The sequence below is a fragment of the Alosa alosa genome, chromosome 12 (genome assembly GCF_017589495.1).
Source record: "Alosa alosa isolate M-15738 ecotype Scorff River chromosome 12, AALO_Geno_1.1, whole genome shotgun sequence".
Lineage (NCBI taxonomy): Eukaryota > Metazoa > Chordata > Actinopteri > Clupeiformes > Clupeidae > Alosa > Alosa alosa.
In genome coordinates, this window is record NC_063200.1 from 27,125,714 (window position 1) to 27,148,083 (window position 22,370).

At 42.8% G+C, this 22,370-nt stretch overlaps 1 protein-coding gene across 1 annotated transcript in view; it reads left to right on the forward strand.

The window, feature by feature from the left end:
- The first annotated feature begins 3,145 nt into the window (after positions 1-3,145).
- The window catches only part of LOC125304284 (hamartin-like), a 32,284-nt gene continuing 13,059 nt past the window's right edge, over positions 3,146-22,370 (forward strand). The window contains 13 exon segments of the mRNA XM_048258408.1: positions 3,146-4,574; positions 7,438-8,527; positions 9,766-9,869; positions 13,108-13,260; positions 14,089-14,233; positions 15,250-15,294; positions 15,297-15,403; positions 17,181-17,254; positions 17,595-17,773; positions 18,232-18,344; positions 20,004-20,169; positions 20,509-20,624; positions 22,214-22,310. Of these exon segments, the coding sequence (XP_048114365.1) occupies positions 8,419-8,527; positions 9,766-9,869; positions 13,108-13,260; positions 14,089-14,233; positions 15,250-15,294; positions 15,297-15,403; positions 17,181-17,254; positions 17,595-17,773; positions 18,232-18,344; positions 20,004-20,169; positions 20,509-20,624; positions 22,214-22,310 (1,408 nt within the window). The 5' untranslated portion in view covers positions 3,146-4,574; positions 7,438-8,418.

Below are 22,370 nucleotides of genomic sequence, written 5' to 3' on the forward strand. Positions count from 1 at the left end.
TTTAAACAGGGTTACACCTCTGCTAAAGAAAAGTACACTTAATCCAACTGAGGTGAAGAACTACAGACCTGTCTCCCTTCTTCCTTTCTTGTCAAAGGTTTTGGAGAAAGTGGTCTTCAAGCAAGTTTGTGACTTTCTTCATCAGAATAATCTACTAGACCCTATGCAGTCTGGTTTCAAGAGTGGTCATTCTACTGAAACTGCTCTTCTGTCTGTGACTGAAGCATTGAGAGTAGCTAAGTCCTCTGCTCAGTCATCAGTATTAATTCTACTAGATTTATCTGCAGCCTTTGATACTGTTAACCATGACATTCTCCTATCTATACTATCTGAACTGGGAATTTCTGGAAAAGCTCTTGACTGGTTTGAATCTTACCTTAAAGGGGCGTTCTTTCAACGTGTCTTGGCAGGGACAGGTATCTAAGTCTCATGACCTCACCACAGGTGTGCCTCAGGGATCAGTATTAGGACCCTTGCTTTTCTCTATTTACACCACTTCCTTAGGTGATACCATTCGGCTCCCATGGATTTGACTATCACTGTTATGCAGGCGACACTCAACTTTACCTGTCTTTCCCACCTGATGACTCTAGTGTTTCCCACCGGATTTCTGCATGCCTTAAGGATATTTCAGCCTGGATGAAAGATCAGCACCTTCAGCTTAATCTCTCAAAAAACAGAGTTTTTGGTGTTTCCAGCTAAAACAGCTATTCCCCAACAGATTAACATCCAGCTTGACTCAACTTCACTGACCCCAACTAGATCGGGCACGAAACTTGGGCGTTGTAATTGATGACCGACTTAACTTCTCTGAGCAAATAGCTTCTATTGCAAAATCATGTCGGTTTATGCTTTACAACATTAGGGAAGATCAGACCTTATCTGACACAAGATTCCACACAACTTCTTGTTCAGACCATGGTCATCTCTAAGCTAGACTATTGTAATTCACTATTAGCTGGCTTACCCGCTTGTGTAACAAGATCATTACAGCTGATTCAAAATGCTGGAGCACGCCTGGTCTTCAATCAGCCAAAGAGGACACATGTAACTCCTCTCCTAGTTACTCTCCATTGGCTCCCTATAGTAGCCAGAATTAAATTTAAATCTCTCACTTTGGCCTATAGGACACTAACTAGATCTGCTCCTAGTTATTTTAATTCAATAATCAAGCCTTATATCCCCAACCGCCACCGCGGTCTTCTGGTGAGCTTAATGTTGTGTCGATCAGTCATAAAAACTGGGTCTAATTCCAGACTCTTTTCTTCAGTGGTTCCATGTTGGTGGAATGAACTGCCCAGTGCTCTCCGTTCCTGTGGTAGTTTTGGGTGGATTTTGAGAGGGGTCTAAAGACATTCCTATTCAACATATACTTAGTTGTTTAAGCCGCTTATGTGTTATGGTTTATATAATGTTGTTTTATTTTAATTGGGCTGTTAATTAATTTGACATTATTGTTTATTATTGATATTCTCCTTAATGTAGTCTTAGCATGTCATTGTTTTATATTATTGATTGAATTGACATTATTGTTTTATTATTGCCTTTCCCCTTTTTTTTACATTGCTTTTTATTAGGCTATTGCTTGAATTGATATTATTGTGTACTACAACTATTCTCCTTACTATATTTGACCTACATTTTAATCTGTTCCCTGTTCAATTTTAAATATTATTATGTTGTTTTGTATTTATGTGTCGCTTTGGACAAAGGCGTCTGCTAAATCCATAACCATAACCATAACCATTTATAGTCGAGATGACCACTTCATCATGGACAGAGATACATTAGGTCTCGTAAGAGAAGATAAGTGTCAAAGGCCTGTTTTACTCCTGTCCTGTACTGACTTAGAGTAATGCAGACCTAGACTACAAACATGAGTGCCACTGATTTCTTAATATTTATTTATATATATCATATATTATAAGCTGTATGTCTAGATTTTTGCATGCAGTGTGTGTGTCTGTGTGTCTATGCAGATGTGTGCATATGTGTCCATGTGTGCAGTCTTCAAGACAAGTCTGCAACAACAGACACATTTACTCTCAAATATTCGTCTGTATCCGTGAGAGTGAGGGTAGGGTGGGGGGAGTGTGACAGAGCCTCCTGGCTTCTTGCAATATAAGAGGGGCCAAAGGAAGAAGAGTGCCAGCTGCCATAGCTAGCTTACTGGAATTCACAGAGCTTCAGTCTATCTGTCTGTAGATTTCTGATTACACCTGATCCTGAAATCCAACTACACTGTTGACATGGATGGATTATGAACTTTTGGGCCCCTGGGCACAGATGTATTAAGGGCCCCCCACTAATTGTCACAGATTTTTTTCATTTATTTGATGTGATTTCCTGTATTCTGGTGCATTTTGGGGATGGCCAATGCTAAATTCAATAAGATTCATACCCTACATCCTGATTTTTTGATATTGAGGCAGTGATTCATGCAAAGGCTTGGGCTTCAGGGCCCCCTGACCCCTTGGGGGCCTGGGCCCGGTAGGCCTGTGCAGTAATCCATCCCTGACTGTTGAGCAATTTGTTTACCAAATATGAGATTAATGTTGGATCTGTAGGAATAAAATGTAGCCTATTAAGTGAGGAAAGCACACACAAATAAAGTATCATATGGCTACTGGTCAGCTGGTGCCAGAAATATCTGAAAATCATGTTGAACGGAATGCATTGGTATTTTGACATTTTTAAAGTGTAATGCACATAGTTGCTCAACAGACTTGTCACATCACATTTATCCTAAAAGGCATGCAGTTTCATGTGTTTTGCAGCCTTCTGAGAATCTCACGTGGCGCATGCGCCCAGCACCTGAGTCACGCGAAAACCGCATTACACTAGGCACATCCCTCCACTTTGCAGAAAAACAATCATGCTTTTAGAATTTCATCTGAAGTTCGTCAGCTACATATTTCTAAATAGCCTAAAGTGGCGAATGGTTTTATTTTTTAGATGAAAGATGTAAAATAAGTTAAAAAAAAAAGACCGCGTTCTTAGAATGAACAAACACACTACAGTGTAATCAGGGATTACTTTGCCTCGACGGCGGCGGAGGGTAATTGCAGAGGGAGGGGTGTGAGGTGTTCAAGATGGCGGCGCCCTGTGGAGTGCAGTTACTCTAACAGGTAAACAGGTTTATTTATTCATGTTTTTAAAGATGCATTGCAAATTTTCCAATGCTGTGTCACTCATAATGATAAATCCGAATAGGAAAGTGGATTTTCTGACCTCGACAGTGACTGACAAAGGATATCATTTTTTTGTACAAAGCGCACGATTATAATGCCTGGTGTAGGGACTGGCGGCGAATTACAGTTTGGTAGCTTCAGCTATCTTAGTTTTTGACTTCTAGCGTTGTGGGAATATGTAAGTCGTGTGATGTCCTGCAGATGCATGCTTGTATCGGAAAGATTTAGCAAAGCATACGCGTAATAAGCCGAAGGGGTTAGTTTGGCCAACGATCCCCATTGTTCTCCGGAGTTGTTTACGCCAAGCAGTGGTCATTCCAGATTGCTAGCGAGAACGCTAGCAATCTAGCCACAGCAGTTAATCAAGTCGCTCTGTGTATATAGAACATTTGTATTACACAGTGACAGGCATACGCAGTCTTATTACCACGCCTTAAACTTATTTTTCATCTAGAGCAATATATGATAATCGCCACATTTTTGCAGTCATCACTTTTCGCAACAGCGAGCTTTTTAACGCAGCGTCATAGCTGCACAGCAGCATTAGCTCGCTGCACAGTTTAAACCGAACTCTACGTTAATTGTACATAGACCGTTTTACGGACAGTTTTAGGAATTGGCAGCTTTTTCCCTTAGCTACGCTGACAACACATTCAATTATAATTTAGCCCAATCCAGTAATATTTGAAAGTGACGTAGTAATCTTAATCTACATCTGAATCTACAGCATCTAAGTATAACCTACCATTCATTGAATACGGACTATTTTTCTTAGAGGACTCGCATAGCACGGTAGCCTGCTATCTTTCATAGTCACACCGTTACATCCACAGATGCGCAGTTTTTCCACGTTGTGTTATATTATCGCTTTATCCACTAATATTGGTGTTTACAGCCATACTATTCAACCACTAATTAACAAAACTCCTGCGACAGTCTTGTGTTAAGTAAGTTGCCAACGCCGTTGTGAGAGCCTTTTACATTTTGCAGTGCCATTTACCAACTCGCACAGAGCCAAATGCAATTTCCAGCGTTTGCATGGAGGTGCACAGGCAACATAAGGCCTCTTTGTATGTCCTATGCCGGGTGATGTGTGGCTGCTATGCCCGAAGGTCACGGTAACATTTGTTTCTGTTTGTGTCACTGTTCACTCCCTCATTAAGGAGTCGGCATATGAATGTATCAAACCAACCAACTTTATGTGTCTCTTGTCTTATGCTTCACATTGGGGCTCTCTTCTGCTTTGGCAGGGAGGAGTTTTGATTGATTGTGACCGAAGAAGGCTTGTCTTCACTGAGTGTTGTCCTCCAGCTGTGCTTGCCTGTCAGAATCTGTCAGCACCATAGAACACTCATTCTTCAACTAATCCTCCCAGAGATACAGGTCCAGTGGTGTTAAAGTGACCCATGCCTCATGCCAGTGAAATATTTACTAGAGATGTCAGCTGCTCATCTGGTTAAATTAATTAAGGATGTGTTTTTTTTAAGAATTTGTGTGTTGCCTGCTTAATGCTATCAGGTTCTTGAATCTTGACTCCATGCTGGGATGGCCTTTCCCGCTATGCACTGCTTCAGTGGAAGTAATCATGTGGGTGGGATCTGACAAGCACATTCTTTTGCACAGTACATTGCATGATATTGGGAGACATAGAAAGCAGCAAACCGAAATCAAGCGCAATATCTTCTGGAAATCAGGCAGCCCATTTCTATTTGAACTATAATGATTTCTTTTTTATTTTGTATAGTAATGCTTTTCAGTTAATGAAGCCTAACTATAATTGGTGCATTGCAAGAAATATACAAAGTTACCATCAGTGCATTCATGAAATTATGGCAAAAGGTTACCAGCAATACATTCATGAACTGAATTGTCATTCTTTGACAAATTCTGGCTGATTTTGCAGATGATGGGCAACTTGTTTTGGTGTGTGCTGTTGCACACATGCGGATCGTTGGGATAATGGCCTGTCAGTCAGAAGTTATTTATGCTGTCTTGTCAGGAGGAAAAGATTTAGTAGAGCGGGCACTTTGAGGCTGCGATCGCGGGGGTGTCACCACAAGTAAAGATCACTTTCACCCACAGCTCAGCCCCCTCTCCCCCCACCCCCCCCCCCACCCTCCCCTCATCCCATCCCGGCCCAAGAGTGTGGGCTTCTTCACGCCTCAGTGCCCCCCTCAGTGCCCCCCTCCTTGTCTCACTGTCCTGGCTGCAGTGGAGCTGCATGGGGAAACGGCCGGCCCGGATCAGGAGAACAGATTGGGATTATTTTCTTGCTGTGTGCTCCCATGACTCCTGTGTGGCTGCCTAGCTCCCCCCCCCACCACCTCCTCTGCCTTCCCACCATCCGCTGCCATCTGCATTCTTGAATTTCCCCTTGAGGATCAATAAAGTATCTATCTATCTATCTATCTATGTTTTTTTCTCTAGCTAGTTTTTGAGGTTTTACACAAAGTTCACACACCTTTCTTATGGGTGCTCACAGCTGAGAAGTGGTCACACAGGAGATTATATAGCATACTTGGTTTGTGTTCAGCTGCTTTGTTGCTGTTGATGTTTTAAAAAAGTTTCCCTGCACATAGGTTAGGATACTTGGATTTTGTACATCATATGAAAAAAAAAATCCTGATTAGAGGCCATGGCTTTAATTTACAACTGCCATTAGTGAAGTAACGTCCACTGGTATTGAAATGTGAGTATCACCCCTGGTAGATTTCACTGTGCCAAAGATCAGTGGGAGTTGTGATAGCTGTTGATCGTTGAAGCGTGCTGGATGTCAATCCAGTGAGGAGGGCTTCCAATCCCCCAGTACCCCCCCTCCAGCTAGCTGAATCAGCAGGCATGCAGTCACATCATGCCTTTTGAATACCTGTTCCTGCTAACGGCATTTGCTAAATGCCCACTAGGAAGCCGGCCTGGCATGAGAGGGCAGATTATTTTGTTATTGTGAATGCCACGGCGCTGTCAGTCTGCATTTGAATGTGTGACTGGGCCCTAATGGGCTCCGAGGGTGAGTTGGGACGTTGGGACGCTGCTCCCAACCCTAACCCCACCCTAACCCACTCACGACCCATGAAGCATCCTCAAAAGCCCGCATTGTTCCCACTCCATTCGGTAAAGGTGATCGGCTCTAGCTGTGTTGATGAAGCAGAGACTAGGGGGAAAATCCAAGGCTGCGTTTGAAAGGGTCACTCTTGAAAGGGTTACTCTCCTCTGGTTTAAATCCTCATGTTTGGTCACAAACACACACTGGACTAATCCATGCTGGACAGAATGAATATTCAGTCGAGATTAAGGAACCCACTGACCCCCGATGCATGCTTGGCTATTGAGAATAGCCAGCTCTTGTTCATTAGTTTAAGGGCCAAACAAAATCATTTGGACCGTGCAAGTGGATTTGCTCCCATTGTGTCTCACCAGACCCATTAGCGTGGTGATTCTTTCCTTCCATGCTGTGAGTGCATTTATCCTCATTAAGCCACAAATCTAAGAAAATGTATTCAGCTGGAGGGTACTGTTTAACCAAGAGGAGAGGAATTAGCATAGCAAAGCTTATCGATAAATTAAATAATAATACATTTTCTGCTGAAATATGAATCTTATTTTTTGGCCTTTTCTTGCTTAGATTTTGTAAAAATTATCAAGAAATAGACCAATGAATAGTAGGTACTATAACAAGAAAATAAGTCTGAGGTTATTTGCAAGGTATCTGCCAGCCTGTTTATGTTATGTTAGCAAGCGAACTTCCCACAACTGCCCACAAAGTACTGCTTGCTGGCAAAGTGTTGATTTCAAAACGTTACTGACAAATCAACACTCTGCAATCGGATAACCCCGTCATTGTAACCAAAATATGTCTGAGTTTATTTGCAAAGCTAATGTCAGTGAACTAGCATGTTGCTACTCCCCACAGTAGGCTACTTGAAGCAGCTGGCTCAACACACAGGGCCAGTGGACCAATCACAGTCCTTGTAGTCTGCATCGCCTCAACGCTAGGTTAAATATTTTTGGAGGTGTGCGTCAGGCGACGGCGGAGGGCTTGGTTGGGGTACACGCCGACGTGGAGGGCTCTGTGGGACTATGTTGTTGATGACAGTCATCTCACTGAAGAGGTGTAGACAGACTTGTGTTTTAGGATGACATTCACTGTTGGTAACCCTCTGTCTTCTTCAATTTTTGCGCTCTAGTGATATGTTATGGTTACATTAATGCTTGTTTGTCATGTCTTTTGTGCTCTGTTGAAATACAGGCTTGATATACTATTTTTGATGGATTGTCCCTTGAGTTCATTTGAGGGGGTGTCTTCCTACCTGATATGCCTTATAAAATGGGCTGATCCAAAGTCTGCTTGTTTTTTTTAACTTGCCTTCAAGTTACATCAGTGGTTTTATCAGGTAATATAATTAAAAACTTGGATAGATCAGTAAGAATCTAAGAAAATAACTAGAATATGTTTCCTCTTAGGAGGTGGAGTGTATTGTAATATGGTCTGTGTGTGTGTGTGTGTGTGTGCGCATGCATGCTTGATAACATGACTTCAAAAGTACCGGTTCGAATAACCTTGGGTTTTTCAGATTTACCACATCCTCATGATCCAGATGCAGGATTATTTTCTATGTTGCAGTTCTTTGTCAGAAAAATGCTGTAATATCTCAGTTTCAGCAACTTAAAGGATCACTATCGTGCTATCATAACTAATTTTCATAGCTGCACCCAATTATTTGTTTTATTCCCTCTGTGTGATCACAAACTTCAGCTGCTGTGTTTTAAGTTTTATGTTTATTCATATTTACACATGACTAAAGTGTCTACAGTCTAAGTGGAACTGGATTTTATATTGTTTATTCTGGGGCTGTACTGTAATGGTGTTTATCTTTTGGTATTTATCTACGCCCTGCCTGCAGGATATTTTCTGGACTCAAAAGCATATGGTGAGTCCAAATGAGGGGTCAGGAAGGGAATGAATTGGAAATGGGGACGTGGACTTAACCTCACCCATCTTCCCCTCCTCCTCTCCCAGTGGTGCCAGGAGACTGTTTCGGCAGGCGGCCTCGGGACCCCGGCGCCGCAGGACCGGAGGGTGTTGTGACCGCGACTGAGCCGATCCTCCCCCTCCCCCCTTTCCCCTCCCCTCCCCTCGTCCCACGCCTCACACCCCTGCCCCTCGGCTGTTGTGTCTGGGAGTGGCGTCCGTTGCCCTGACACCCCACACTCCACATCCGCCTCCACCATGGCCCGGGAGCAGCCCAACGTGGGGGACCTGCTCCCTCTCCTGGAGTCCTCCGACATAAGTCAGCTGGAGGAGATCAAGGGGCTCATCAACGAACACCTCAGCTCAGGTAAGAAAGAAACGGGTCTAGGGCTCTCTTTGTTTTTTTTTGCTCAGGCTAGGGGTTTAAAGGATGTACTCCGATGCCTATAAACCTTCTTTCTGACAGTGTGGGTGTTGGGTATTGAGCCGCTCCCTGAAACGCGGCGATGATTTCAGTTGAACGTCACACTAGGGAAATACTGTGTAGGAGCTCTGTGACTTTGAACACCCACTCCTCTGCAGGGAGATTGAGATGCAGCTGTTGGCTTTTAAGGTGGAACTGCACTTGCAGTTGGTGAGAAATGTCATGCCTCCTAAAAACAGTGCTCAAATTTGCCACCCAGTTATTATGGCAGAGACCTTGGGTCCCTCTAGAAAGGGTTGTTTTCTGTTTCTTGGAGAGATAATTGTGCTGAAGAGTATTCATCAGCAGGTTCAGCACAATGGTGGTTTTCAGCCCGTATATACCAACTTGTATTATTCAATATGGATACATATAGCCCATACAAGCACATGGCAACTTGATAGGATCTATTTATAAGCCATTGAATTTGACAGTGACTGGTGACCTGTTCCATGTACTTTTATTTAGGTAGAATGTTTTAGTCCAAAGTCACTTAAAGGAAGTGCATTAACACTTGTTAAACAAATGATATTGCATTTGTCTTTCATTGAACACTTTGGCATTAAAGTGTATAGGCCAGTCTTTTTGTGTTTTGAAGTGCCTTCATTATTTGCCCATTACTTGGAGATGGTGAACCTTTAAATACTTGTAAAGATCCATTTGCGAAAATGGATCTTGAATTGTTGAATGTGTTATCTGCCACTGCAGTGTCTCTGCTTATAGTAGGCTAAACGTGTAGCTTGCTTTGGGTTATGGGTAATGTACTAAAGGGTTGAAGTGGGGGAAGTTGGGTACATACTCATCCATCTTGTTTCTGAATGATGCCAGTGTCTGTCAAATGCTCAAACAAACGACTCTGGACTGGGAACTGATAGGTTTGTGTGCCCCTTCTGCTTCCAAAAGTTTTGATTGAGTGCATGTGGCCAAAGACTCATGATGCGCCATCTGTGTCAATATAACAGACTTGTTAAAACTATCCAATTCCTGGCTGTTTGCCCTGTCAGTTTTGCCAAGGGCCAGTTTGGACAGGGGTTATCCTTGTTAATTTATAATTATAATAATAATAACACCTCACAGTTATGTCTTGAATGGTTTTCAAACTTTTTCATTATGACCACTGATTTATTTCATTTCTCTTCCAGAGCGAGGGTCGGTGCTACTTAACAGTCTTGTGGACTACTTCCTGGAGACCAACTCTTCCCAGGCCATGCACATCCTGTCCTCAGTGCGAGAGCCACACGATAAGGTTTGAAGACAATGTATAATTCTAATGATCTTGCTTATGTTATGCTGCCAATCCTGGTCAGGTGAAAATATACAAAGAGCTTTTTAGCCAATGCATCATGATTCACAAAATGCTTTTATGATGCCAAAGGCTTGACTAGATATATTTATTGGTAGGAAGAATAACATTTGTATTATTGCATTGTTGTGCTTGGAGAACCAAGGTGCTGCTCTTCAGTGTGAAAAGTCAGTGAATGAATATAGCAGTAAACCAGTGTGCTCTGCTCTGCAAGGATTAAGGTTGTGTAATTCTGACATGTTGTAGTAAACCTGGCAGACTTTTTGGACTACATAGAAGATTCTGGTTCTACCTAGACTCCCCTGTTAAAAGGATCTGTGCAGAAACATTTGAAGTGGATTTCATGGCTGTCAGCCAGTGGTTTTGAGGTGTGAAGAGCCCTTTAGAGCTTGAGCAAACTGTTTGTTGTTTGTGTCGAAATAATGAGTCAAGTAGAGGTTTCACCTTTCAAGGAACCATTTCTCAGTATTTGCAGATGCAACAGTTACACATTTGAGTGGAAACTGTTTTATGATGAATACCTCTTCCTCTGTGGAGATTAACATTATCAACATGGTACACACTAACACATGTTGTCGTGATGAATCTGTGCATTGATCCAAGCAGACAGCCAAGAACTTCCACCAACATGAACACAAAGCAAGTGCCCTTCATGTACACTGTTGTGATTGTAGTTACAGTTGGTTTATTGTGAGGAGAGTTGTTGAGGCAGTGAGTTGTTTGCACAGTGCGGCCATGGCACTGTTATTAATCTTCAATAAAAATCCTCTTCAGACAACCAACCGTGCAGTGGGCTCACACATGGCTGGTTTAGCCATCTGGTTGACACCTTTCCCCCCACAAATAGGCTATTCCCCTTTTTAAATGCCATAGAAGTGGAACGATGAACACTGATCTCAGACCCTGATGTTTATTTGAAATCCAGATTTGGATCCTTGAAAAATCACTTATGTTTCTTCCCTCATTGCCCCATTATCTGTTATGTGGTCCATATACTCCGCTCTGTTGCACAGCAAGCCTACGTCAGAGGCCCTTTGGCTCGCCTGTCTCCTGTTGCTTTGAGAGTGCAAGGGGGAGCGAGTGGGCGTGTGCTCCTATCCGTACCAATCAGGTTGAGTGCGTTTCGGAGCCCACCTAATCAGCATGAATACATCCTCATCTCCGCTGGAGAGGCGATGAAGCCGCGGGTTAGCGCTTAGCGCTGCACCTTTACACTTTAGTATCGCTTCTGCTTTGCAGCCCACTCGCCAATGGCCACCCAATGACCCTTTAAATGAGAAATGATCTCATACTCATTAAGGCCAGCACAGGATCTAAAAAGACACAGGGAGACACGAAGATTGTGTCTGGGACAGCGACCCGTGGCAGAAAAAAAAAAAAAAAAAAACACCCACATGTTCCTTCCAAGGGAAATTTCCACTACATCACTTTTTATAATGTGATCGTGGCACAGCAGCTAACTCTGCAGACAGCATCACCTGCAGCTGAGCTCTAATCATCCAGTATTGCATTGGCTGGCGTCTCCAGTCAGCCTGTCCCTTTGAGGCATGTCTGCCTGACGGTGGGAGCCAGCAATGGCAGACCTTCTCTACAGGGTTGTAATGTGTCATCACTGTATCCCTGAAGGCCTCACAATGTCATCAGGATTCAGTTTACAGTCTTAATCAGTTTCTGATTGCCATGTTCACAGCTGAGTAACAGGATTATGAGTTAACTTAAATTTTCCATTGTGATCTAATACGGTTCTACTGCAGTACAGACATCTGCTGGTGGCCACTAGGTATACAGTTACAGGTGCTTGTTTAGCCTAACCGTCTTTATTTATTCAGGTGGCTGGGTTGATGTCATGGAATGTAATGACAGTTTGCTTTGGGAATATTACCTCTGTCAAGGATGTCTAAGGAATAAAGGATATCGGCAAGGATGTTTTCATTGTGGTTTATTTGTCTGCTTATCTGTGTCCAGTATTATGCAAAAACTCAAGGTGTGATTTCTGGTTGGAAACTTGCTGGGAATGTGTCACATCACATCAGACAACCCCATTAATTTCAGCAATGGATCTGACCTGCTGAGCGGCCTCACACATTTACTTTCACTAACTTTGAACAACACCGCATACAGCACTTTGCTTTTGCACTCTGTAATATCTCTGAGTACTCTTCTAGTTCAGAAAGAAGTTGAGAGGTTGCGTGACCACGAGAAAAGAGAACCCTTGTGTCAATCATGCTATTGAAAGGGTTTCATCAGGGCAGTTTCCTCTCACGGAATGACCTCCTTGATTCAAATCACTGGCTACCCATTGCCACCCAAATCAAATTCATGTCACTAATGCTTTCCAATAGAGGGATTTCTGGTTCTGCACCCATCTTAAATTCAATTAGACAGGCTTATGCTCCCTGTTGACCACTGTGTCCCTCCAAGGAACATGGTCTGGCATTGCCATCCCTACACACAAAGCAACATCAGTCCAGACTGATTCCCCAATGGTGGAACAAGCTACCAAATGCTGTCAGAGCAGGGGCGTCCCTCTCTTCTCAAACATTTCTTGAAGACTGATTTCTTCAGAGAGCCTGTCCTCTCCGAACACCTTTAACACCCTAGCATGTCTAATTTGCACCTAAGATGCACTTTTGGGCAATGTCACACATTCCTGAACGCTTTGCACCTTGTCTTATTAAATGGATAGAGTACTTAGTTCTTACTCCAAGGTATTCTGCTATGCTAAATCTGTGTTTGATTGTGATTGTCTCATTGGTATGTTACTTTGGATAATGGTCTCATTTGAGAGTTTTTTTTATTTGTTTATAGAAGTGTTGTGATAAAGATGATGTCATGATAACCAGATTGTTTTTTTCACCAGATTGCCACACTATTGTTTAATAAGCTGCTATTCACTAATTATTATACTTCAACTAAAAGTTTATAACCTAGGTTAAGGGTACATCTAATTATATGATATTGGTTCATCCTATTCAGACAACAGCTTGCAAAAATAAAGAATAAATAGAATAGTGATGAAACATTTTGAAATAAATTATGTTTATTTAGTTCTCCAGTTGAACTGGAATTGAAGTGTAATTTAGCTGAGGGTAAGTTAGTTTAGTTAGTTAGGTACTTTATGTAAAAATAAATGAATTTGAATAGAACTGATGAGCATGTCTGTTGCGTGTCTCCATTGCAGCACCTTCTGGATAAGATGAACGAGTGCATGGCCAAGCACTCGTGCAGGTTGCCCACACTCAGCCTGCTGGGGCACGTCGTCAGGAAGCAGCCGTCCTGGATCCACAAGATTGCCCGCTACCCCCTGCTGCTCTCGCTCCTCAAATGCCTCAAGGTATGCTGGGAACGGCGGGACCGACCAGCACCTGCCAGTGTGGTCGTAAAATGCTATTTGGCTGCCCCAGCGACCCCAACTGAATGAGTCCCTAAGCTTTTGCTCAATCAATATCAGTATGCAGTCTATGCAATTCAACAACAGAAGAGTCGATCACAGTCCTGTGAATGCATTTTTGTCAACAGCATTACGTTGCGCTGTTCTGGGGAAGTGTATTTTGTGTTATGGCAGGAGGATTACTTTGACTAAGGGAAAGAAATTGGACTCAAAAATTGCATTTGACTTTTGAAGGCTGACTGACTCATTAGTGCTGTCAACTGTCAGAAATCTAATCCGAATATTGTGAAGGCAGTTTGAATGTGCAGACACTGTGCCAGCAGAGTCCGTGTGACTCACCAGTAGCCCAATTCACTGACGGCAAATTAGAGGCATATAAAATAGCAGTGCGTTGGTACATGATGCGTCTGGCTTTTCAAGTGCTCTTCTGTAATAAATCCTGCACAGGGACACATAATGACTGACAAAAGAGTCTTACATATTTGCCATGACTCATCTAGCAAATTAACAGTGTTGGCTGAAAGAAAGTATGCTACTGTTATGTAGATATCACTCTACCACCCAAATGTCAAAAGTTCAGAAGGAGGGATAGTATTTGCATTTTTGTGTTTGCATAGTTATACTGTATATGCATGAAGTCCTTCCAGTGTTAACTTAGGTAAAATAAAATGAAGTAAGATCCTTTTGGGTGTAGTTAAAATGATTTAAAAATACACTAATTAGTGTTCTGTCTTGACCGTTTCTGTGCGTATGTGTGGGCTCTCCTTCCAGACGGATACCGATGTGGTGGTGCTTATAACTGGAGTCTTGGTGCTCATCACTCTGCTCCCCATGATCCCCCAGGCAGGAAAACAACACCTGTATGAGTTCTTTGACATATTTGGACGATTGGCATCTTGGAATCTCAAGAATCCCGGTAAGCTCAATGTCTAGGCCAAGCTCCCCTTTGGTGGTGGAGATTCCCAGTTATATTACAAGACACAAAATGGAGCAAAGGGCAACTTCAGTTCTCTCTATGCTGACCATGGGAGCTACACTAGAAACTGATTTGGCTTGATTCATACGTCTGTGACTGCTACTGTACTTCTGAATAGATTTAATTGACATGGTGAGAAAGTAATGTGTTTTTGCATGAGTTAAGCAGGAAATATCTTCCTTGGCAAAGTGCCTGGAAATGGCAAGATGCATGGCATTTAATTTCGATCCTGCGCTAATTGTTGTTAATCCAGGTTGGTCAGATTGACCAGATGATTAATTGTTGGGCCTTCTGACTGAGCTCTGTGCTGCAATTGGTGGGTCTTGGTCTCTCCAAGATGTTTACCGTCTCACCCAAAGCGTGTCCACATGTCCGAAATTGGATTGAGTTAGAGCCAAACACTTCAACGTGACTCACTGAAATTAATCGGCGCTAGCATGGCCTGGGTTACCTACTCTAAAAAAATGACTTGATGATGTGCCATGCATGCTTCGGTGGCCTGGCCCAGATCACAAAGCAAACGGAGCCAGAGGCTCCCTTTTGTTATTGATGGAAGAATCAGCATTTTTTAATCAGCAGGTTGGCTGCGTGTCAGTGCTTTTAATATTTTCGAATTGGATTATAAGTGCTTTGCCTTGCGTAAGAGGATTTTCTTTGCAAGTAAACAGGGGTGATTATTTTGTGAGGCACTGTTGAACAGACATCCTGTCCTCTTGATGCTATTGTCATGTAGAAAGTGGCTGTCTGCAGAAACATCATGTCGAAGGGTGTTTATCAAGGTGTCAATCAGTGATTGGCTGTGTTTGAAGAGCCGTAAAAATGATTTGCTATTATGACCCTCTCCACTCTTCTTTCCCCTGTCTTTTCTTTTATTCTCTTTATCTTTTTTCTACTCTTCTTTTCTCTCTTCTCTTCTCCCCTTCTCCTTTTCTCTTCTTCTCTTCTCTCTGCTCTAGGCCATGTGTCAGAGGTGTACCTTATCCATCTGCATGCGAGCGTGTACTCTTATTCCATCGGTTGTATGGCATGTACCCCTGCAACTTTGTCTCGTACCTGCGCTCCCACTACAGCATGAAGGAGAACGTGGAGACCTTTGAGGAGGTGGTGAAGGTGAGGACCTCTGACCTGATCAAAAACAGAACAAATCATGCATTTGGTTTGTATGAAGGGGTGTGCTGTATTGGCAAAAAGTATCTATATTTATATAAACCTCCTTGTTCCCCTTGTTGTGTCTTATGATCACTACACCTCTACTATGTAATGCTTCTGTCTTTGCTAAAACACACCTGCCATAGATATAGACATAAAAATACTCAATGTCATCTTGCATAGTATACTACAATTTAGATTATCATGGATCGTACACCCCTATTCACATTAGGAATGTTCATTTGACAGCAGGTGTCCTCAGGAAGCCAGAGTGCTCTTGGCCAGTTGAAGTCTTCCTTGTCCTCACTCTGTCTTCGCACATTTTTTAAAGATTTTGTGAATCCTAGAGTACATGACAGACCTTTAGAACTAGAGCATCTCCATGCTAATTCAAATGTGTCTGTCAGTCACTCATTTCCACTGGATAGCCTCTAGCCATGATTGCTGTCTAACACATCAGGAGGCATGTTCGTTCAGACCCTATTGCAGGCAATTTCACAGGCACTCTTGTCAACCACAGGCTTGCTGAAGTTGGTCTGATTACTCAATGTTCTCACCCCACCCTCAGCAAACAGCTAATCAATGTTTTGCAGCATTTCCACTTGCTTATGACAGCTTTTAGAGGCAAGGTTGCAGTGTTTTACATGTGTGTGTGGTGCTGTTCACCACACTGTTTCACAAAATGTGAAGAATTGCACTGGATCTGCTGCTGTTGTAAACCTGTGATATCTGTTACGACTTGGATGCATGGCATATGAGCATCCAAAGGACATGCCTTTACAAACATGGTTCTCTGCTCAGCACAACATGCCACCAACCTAGTGTTTTCACCTAGTAACACTGAGGCTCCCCACCAATTCAAACTTTGGACTCAAATAACATGATACTCAAGTAACACATTTGGGATTATGTCAGTAAGGCAGAAGCTACTATTAGCATTGCATCTTTGTCCTGTCCCATTACTTCAACAGCTTGTAAATTTGAGGTCAACCGATTGATCGGGCGTTTTTTGGCATTTTTAATTAATCAGCATTGGCCAATGTCCGAGCATATTAGGCCATTTAACAGTCAGGCGCATCTGCGGGCAGCCCAGTGTTGTTGTTGTTGTTGCTGTAGAACACGTGAGACGCACACATGTATTAACTAAATTACCATTAGACTCCAGCCAGAACTTTTGGAAGAGTAACGTTGTTCCTGAGAGAAAACGGCTTAAATTCTTATCTTTCAAAGGCCTTGTCACTACCCAGAATATTTAATTGGTTATTGGTTAGCAATGCAATGTTTCTGTTCATAGATAAAAAAAAAAACCGAATACAGTCGTCGCTACTTTGGATAGGCTATTGATAGTGAGCCTTCAACCAGCTGTAGCATAGAGGTCTAACCATCTAACCACAAGTGCAAAAAATCAGCAGCATATATCTAAATATCTATTGTAAATATTGGCCGAATATTTGAGTTAGTGCTCTAACACTCATTTGGGATTAGCAGCTTCACTCTACACTGTCTACAGAGTAGGTAAATTTTTTGTAGTTGGGATTTTGAGAACTATTCATACAGACACACTGCTAAGAGCAGCTTTCCCCAGCAGAGAAGTGGGGACCAGAGCCTGGCACAAGGATCAGTATTACTTATTAACACAAACATTTTTCTAAAGTAGAATGCTCCTTGCTGCTTTTGTAGGCTGATCTTCAGCCGTATTTTTTTGGCCATCACTTCATGTCTTTTCTCTGTTCCATAGCCAATGCTGGAACATGTTCGCATACACCCAGAATTAGTGACTGGAACCAAGGACCATGAGCTGGACCCAACAAGGTGAGACAACTAGTCAACTGTGAATAAACTTCCAGAGGGGAAAAGGCTGAGGGTTTAGCACATGTCAGCACTGACCAGCTGTTTGAGCCAGAAGGAGACCTAAGGCCCTGACTTCATTGACAGGCAATAGGCAAAGCACATTCACTAAAGCTAGCTATTAGTTATTAACTTAAGTTAGCTTTACTTCATGTGTTGATCATTGCTTTGCTCATTACAAGTAGCCCGTCAATGAAACCAGAGCCCATAGTCTTAATTTGGTGTCATTAGATACCTAGATATGGTAAAATGTGAAAAGAAACCTTGTGAAATTGAGCCATACTTTATACATCCCTGGCCACAGATGGAAGCGCTTCGAGGTCCATGATATCGTTATCGAGTGTGCCAAAGTGTCCCTGGACCCCAAGGAGGCGTCATGTGAGGAGGGCTATGCCACCATGCCCGAGCACTTCAGTGCCCACCTGCAGCTGCGCCCGACAGACTGCACTGCCAGCCCCTACACTGACTTCCAGAGCAGCTACGGTCAGAGGCCAAGTGCTATTAGCTGCAGTCTTGCATCACACACTGTAATGTCCTCCCGCACATGACTCATACATCAGCTCAAAAGGATTTACTCATAAGGATTTACATTGTTGTTAAACAGATTTTGCATTAGTATAGTGATGATCTGTTCTGTAGTGTATACAGTGCTGTATGTTCAGATCCCTCACCTTTTTTATGTTTAACTCATTTAAATTATTTTTCCCCCAAAATCAATGAACAATGCACATGGAAGTACATATACTCATTGCCCCATAAAGATAGAATTTCAGAATCTCTGCACATTTATTAAAAAATATGGTTGATTTGTCTATTGTGTGTATCTATTAAATAGGCTCTATTGACTTTAAGTCTGGTATTGTGCATAGTCTTGTTTGATCATTTTGTTGTGTGTGCTCATGTCTGTTCTCTGTGTTGTTGTTGCCTGTTGTTGTTCACAGGCAGTTCCTCCTCCACCCAGTTCTCCACCCCTCGCCAGTCGGGCCCCCCGCCCCAATCCCTGCCCCCGCTCTCAGGGACCGTCTGCAGGAGCCCACCCAGCATGCAACGCCAGGTAAGGGCCCCACCTCCAACTCCATCTCGTCCTACGCCCACACTAACCACTGATCTAGATCTCAGCAATAAGCCCCAACAGGCCGTAGGTTCCAGCGAACAGCTAAGGGGCGTTGCGGAGTTGCTTTGGGTTTTACAATGGCATTGAATGTGTTTCAGCCAATCATAATCAAGTACCAGAACTATCCGTTTTAGAATGGTGGCTAGACTTGCCCACAATGGCCAACCTCTCAGTCTGTCTGAAGAACATCATACCTGGCATGATTCAGGCAAGAGTTAATAAAAGTCCCTTAAATGTCTCAGGCCAGCCATATAGTGGCATGTATTTGTGTTGGCTCCTACAACAGTAATGGGTTAATTCCCATCAGAAGCCCTGTGGTGAACTTTGTGATTAAGACTGGGATTCTGGACCACAGACCGTTTGACACCAAGTTTTTCCAAATCCAGGCAGAAAACAGAGATCTCATTGATTCTGCAAAGCTGTTGAAACACCCTACACAGTATCTGCAGATAACTCGCCCCTTTTCCTACCCCCCCTTTCTCTCTCGTTTTTCTTCCTCCCTCCCATTCTGCTCTGTTGCTTTTCTCTCTCTCTTTGACATTTCTTGTGGCAGTAAGCCTGAGTTTAGCAGAAGGACAGAGAGTGAGCTAGTGAGGATGAAACTCTTCTCCTTTGTTTCCTCCGTGTACGTCTTGCGTGAAGTGTGTGTGTGTTTATGTGTTTGTATGTGTTTGTTTCGCGAGGGTGTTTACTCCTGATAAATCAGCTGTGTCAGCTGCTGTTTATAAATCACCCGTCCCTGACCAATCCAATGCACCCAGTCCCCCCCCCCCCCCACACCCCCCCAACACACACACACACACACACACACACACACACACACAGATCTCCCTCCCCCACCCCCCAGGCTTATGAATCGTGTCCTTGTTTTCAGTTTGTGTGTGTGCCTGTGTGTGTTTGTCAGGGAGAGAACGTTGAGTCATTGGGGTGGGTGTGCAGCTCTTTTTAAAAAACAGAAAAACATGCCATCCCCGGAGCTGACGCAGCGCTGGTTGCTTTGGCAACAGGCCCTGATTGAACATTCATGTAGAAAGGTTAGTGTTTATGGACTGTGGTGCCTGTACTGGATCAGGTAATGTCGGTTGTTGTGCAACACTCTCTTATTTTTATGCCGTTCTTTGTGTGCACGATGTTCCTTTTTGGTGCAGGCGTCTCTGCACTCAAGGCCGGCAGGCAGGCAGATCGCATAGATCTGATATTAAAGTTCCCCGAGTTCACTTCTCCCCAGATGTGCTTTTTCTAGGGGCTCTCTGGCTGTTTCCTTTCAGTTGAATGTCATTGTGTTCATTCAAACCTGTCGCACAGGATCAATCCGTATTGACACATTCCACTCCATAGTCAGAGTGTAGCGTTACATGTATGTACATGCATCGGTAATATTATCTCACTGTATGATCTCTAGCTCAACTGGAAGACCAGTGTTTCTACAGCACCCTGGTCACAACAAGAGTTCTCACTTGCATACATACTGATGAGATGTTTATGACAAGAACATTTGTATGAAGGCCTCTGTAAATTGAAGATATGTAAATATGTAATCTTGATAACCCTATTCCTGTGTGTGTGTGTGTGTGCGTGTGCGTGTGCATGCATGTACAGAACTCTAGCTGTGAATATAACTCCACGTATGGCATGAAGGACCCACTCTGGAGCCCCTCCTCCCTGTGTGGCATGGCTACACCCCCTTCCTCGCGCGGCATGTCGCCCAACCCAGAGCTATCCCACAGTGCCTCTCACCTGCCAAGCCGCGTCCAGAACACCTCGGGTACGTGTGCCACTAGGGTGGACTGTTTTTGGTGAGGGGGTGGTGGGTGCTATTTTTAGCCCTAGATATTTCTGTCAACAGAGGTACCAGGGGTCAGTGATGGCTATTATTACCGTGTTTGTTTACAAAAGAAGTACCGTTTCACCAGAGCTGGGAATCTGTTTGTTTGTCTTACTGACACAAATCATGCTGTTCTTAATCCCTTAAAAACCTCTAATAAAGTAAAATTGTTTCTTGGCGTCATTTATGTAGTATTTATGTCATACATAGCATAGATGATACATGAGTTATTTTTTTCTATAACCTCTCATCCTGTGTTTTGTTTGTATTTCCTGTTAGCTGGAGGGAAGGGCACCCCGTCCTCCAGCACTCCAGCAGCTTCCTCCCCTCCCCCGTCCCTCTCCGACGACTTCCCACCCCTCGCCCTGGCCCAGACGGCCAGCCCCCCATGCAAGGTATTGCCAGAGAGACACTTCATCTGCTCTGGAAGCTCTTTGGTATGGCCTAGATGCGCTCTAAACCAGGCTAACCCACTGGCCCAGGAGCGAAAGATAAAGCAAAACCTACATACTTTTGCTTTTTAGTAGCCTTCATTTTTGTTGAATAAATCTTGTCCTCAGATTTCTGAGTAGCTGTGTACCCTTATATTAGCACAAATGCACCTGTTTGGGTCACAAATTAGCAAACTAATGCAAAAACGTTCTAAACAAAAACAGCACCTCCGTTGCCTTGACCACACAGTGTCTATCAAATCTAGTTGTGTATTAAAAGTAAAGGCAAAGTGCTGCATAATTTTGCTTTAAGTGCCGATATATTCGCATGCATTTACATTCTCATAGCTCTCCTGATCATTCAGCTTTGTTCAGGGCAGTAGTATAATCCCTGGCAAATTAAAAGATTACATGCCTACTGTGAAATGGAGTTAATGGTTCAGCACTTAGCAAATATGTTTTACCATATTAGCAGTGCACAGGGCTTTCTAAAAGCAGTTTGTGGTTTTTAATTTATGCCCCGGGGAAATGTGTAGGAGGTCATTTTTGTGGGGTTTCTTACACTGGGGCTCGAAGCATTTGACAAAACAATCAAGTGTTGCTTGACAAGCTGAGAATTCTCGTAATGGTATCTGTAATGCTGCCCTGTAGAGGAACTCCAATACTTCAAACAGTGCAGTAATCAGCAGTTTCTTTATCAGCATTCTCTCTGTGCTCTGCTGATGGTGCTGCCATTAAAACATGTCTTTCTATGCTATTATTTCCAACTTTTAATTCTGGCACTAATTTGAACTAGGGCTGTCAAAATAACTGATTAATTTTGATTAATTAATTTGAGAAAAAATAACTGATTAAAAAAAATTAGTGCAGATTAATCGATTCCGTATGACCTTTGACCCCGAGCCGTTCTAGTCAGTAAAAATTAGACTGTAAAATGAAGGAGAGAGAAGAAAACGTGCTGCCTAGATCATTGATTTGAACATTTACTTTTAAAAAACGGCCTGATGGTGTTGATAAAAATAAAGTGTTGAAAATAAAGTCCTTTGCAATGTCTGCAAGTGTTGACATTGAGGGGAGTGTTTATTTATTTTCATTGTGTCCCCTAGGTTATATCTGTGGCCTGAAATGTCTTGTATGTGAAGCACTTTTGAATTTATTTCCTCAGCATATTAGGTCATATCAGATTATTATGGCCATTATTTGAACAGTGAAAATAATAATAAAAGAGTTTTTGAACTTTAATGTCACTAATGCTGATTATTCATTTGAATACTTTCACAGCAAAAATTATATATGTGATTAATTTAGATTAATTAATCACAGAGTATGTAATTAATTAGATGATTTTTTTTTAATTGATTGACAGCCCTAATTTGAACACAATTGTCTCGAGGCTTTGCTGAATTTCTTTTCATTGTCAACCTATAGTAGTAGAGCTGTTGTTTAACAGCTTATTAGCTGGTGAATAGCCCCTGCTATGAAGAAGACTGATGATGGCTGAGCTGTGATTTACACTACATGCCCTAAACATTTTTTTTTTTTCCCCGTAAAAGGATGGCAAACCTGGAGAGTCACACAAACACCACTTGGTCAGACAGGATCCCATCAGAGAGCTGGATAAAGGAAGCGCAGAAGTGAACAGCCACAGAGGTGAGCAAGGCGTCGATCATATCGAATAATATAACAAATGTCATTGTGTCAGTTTTAAAG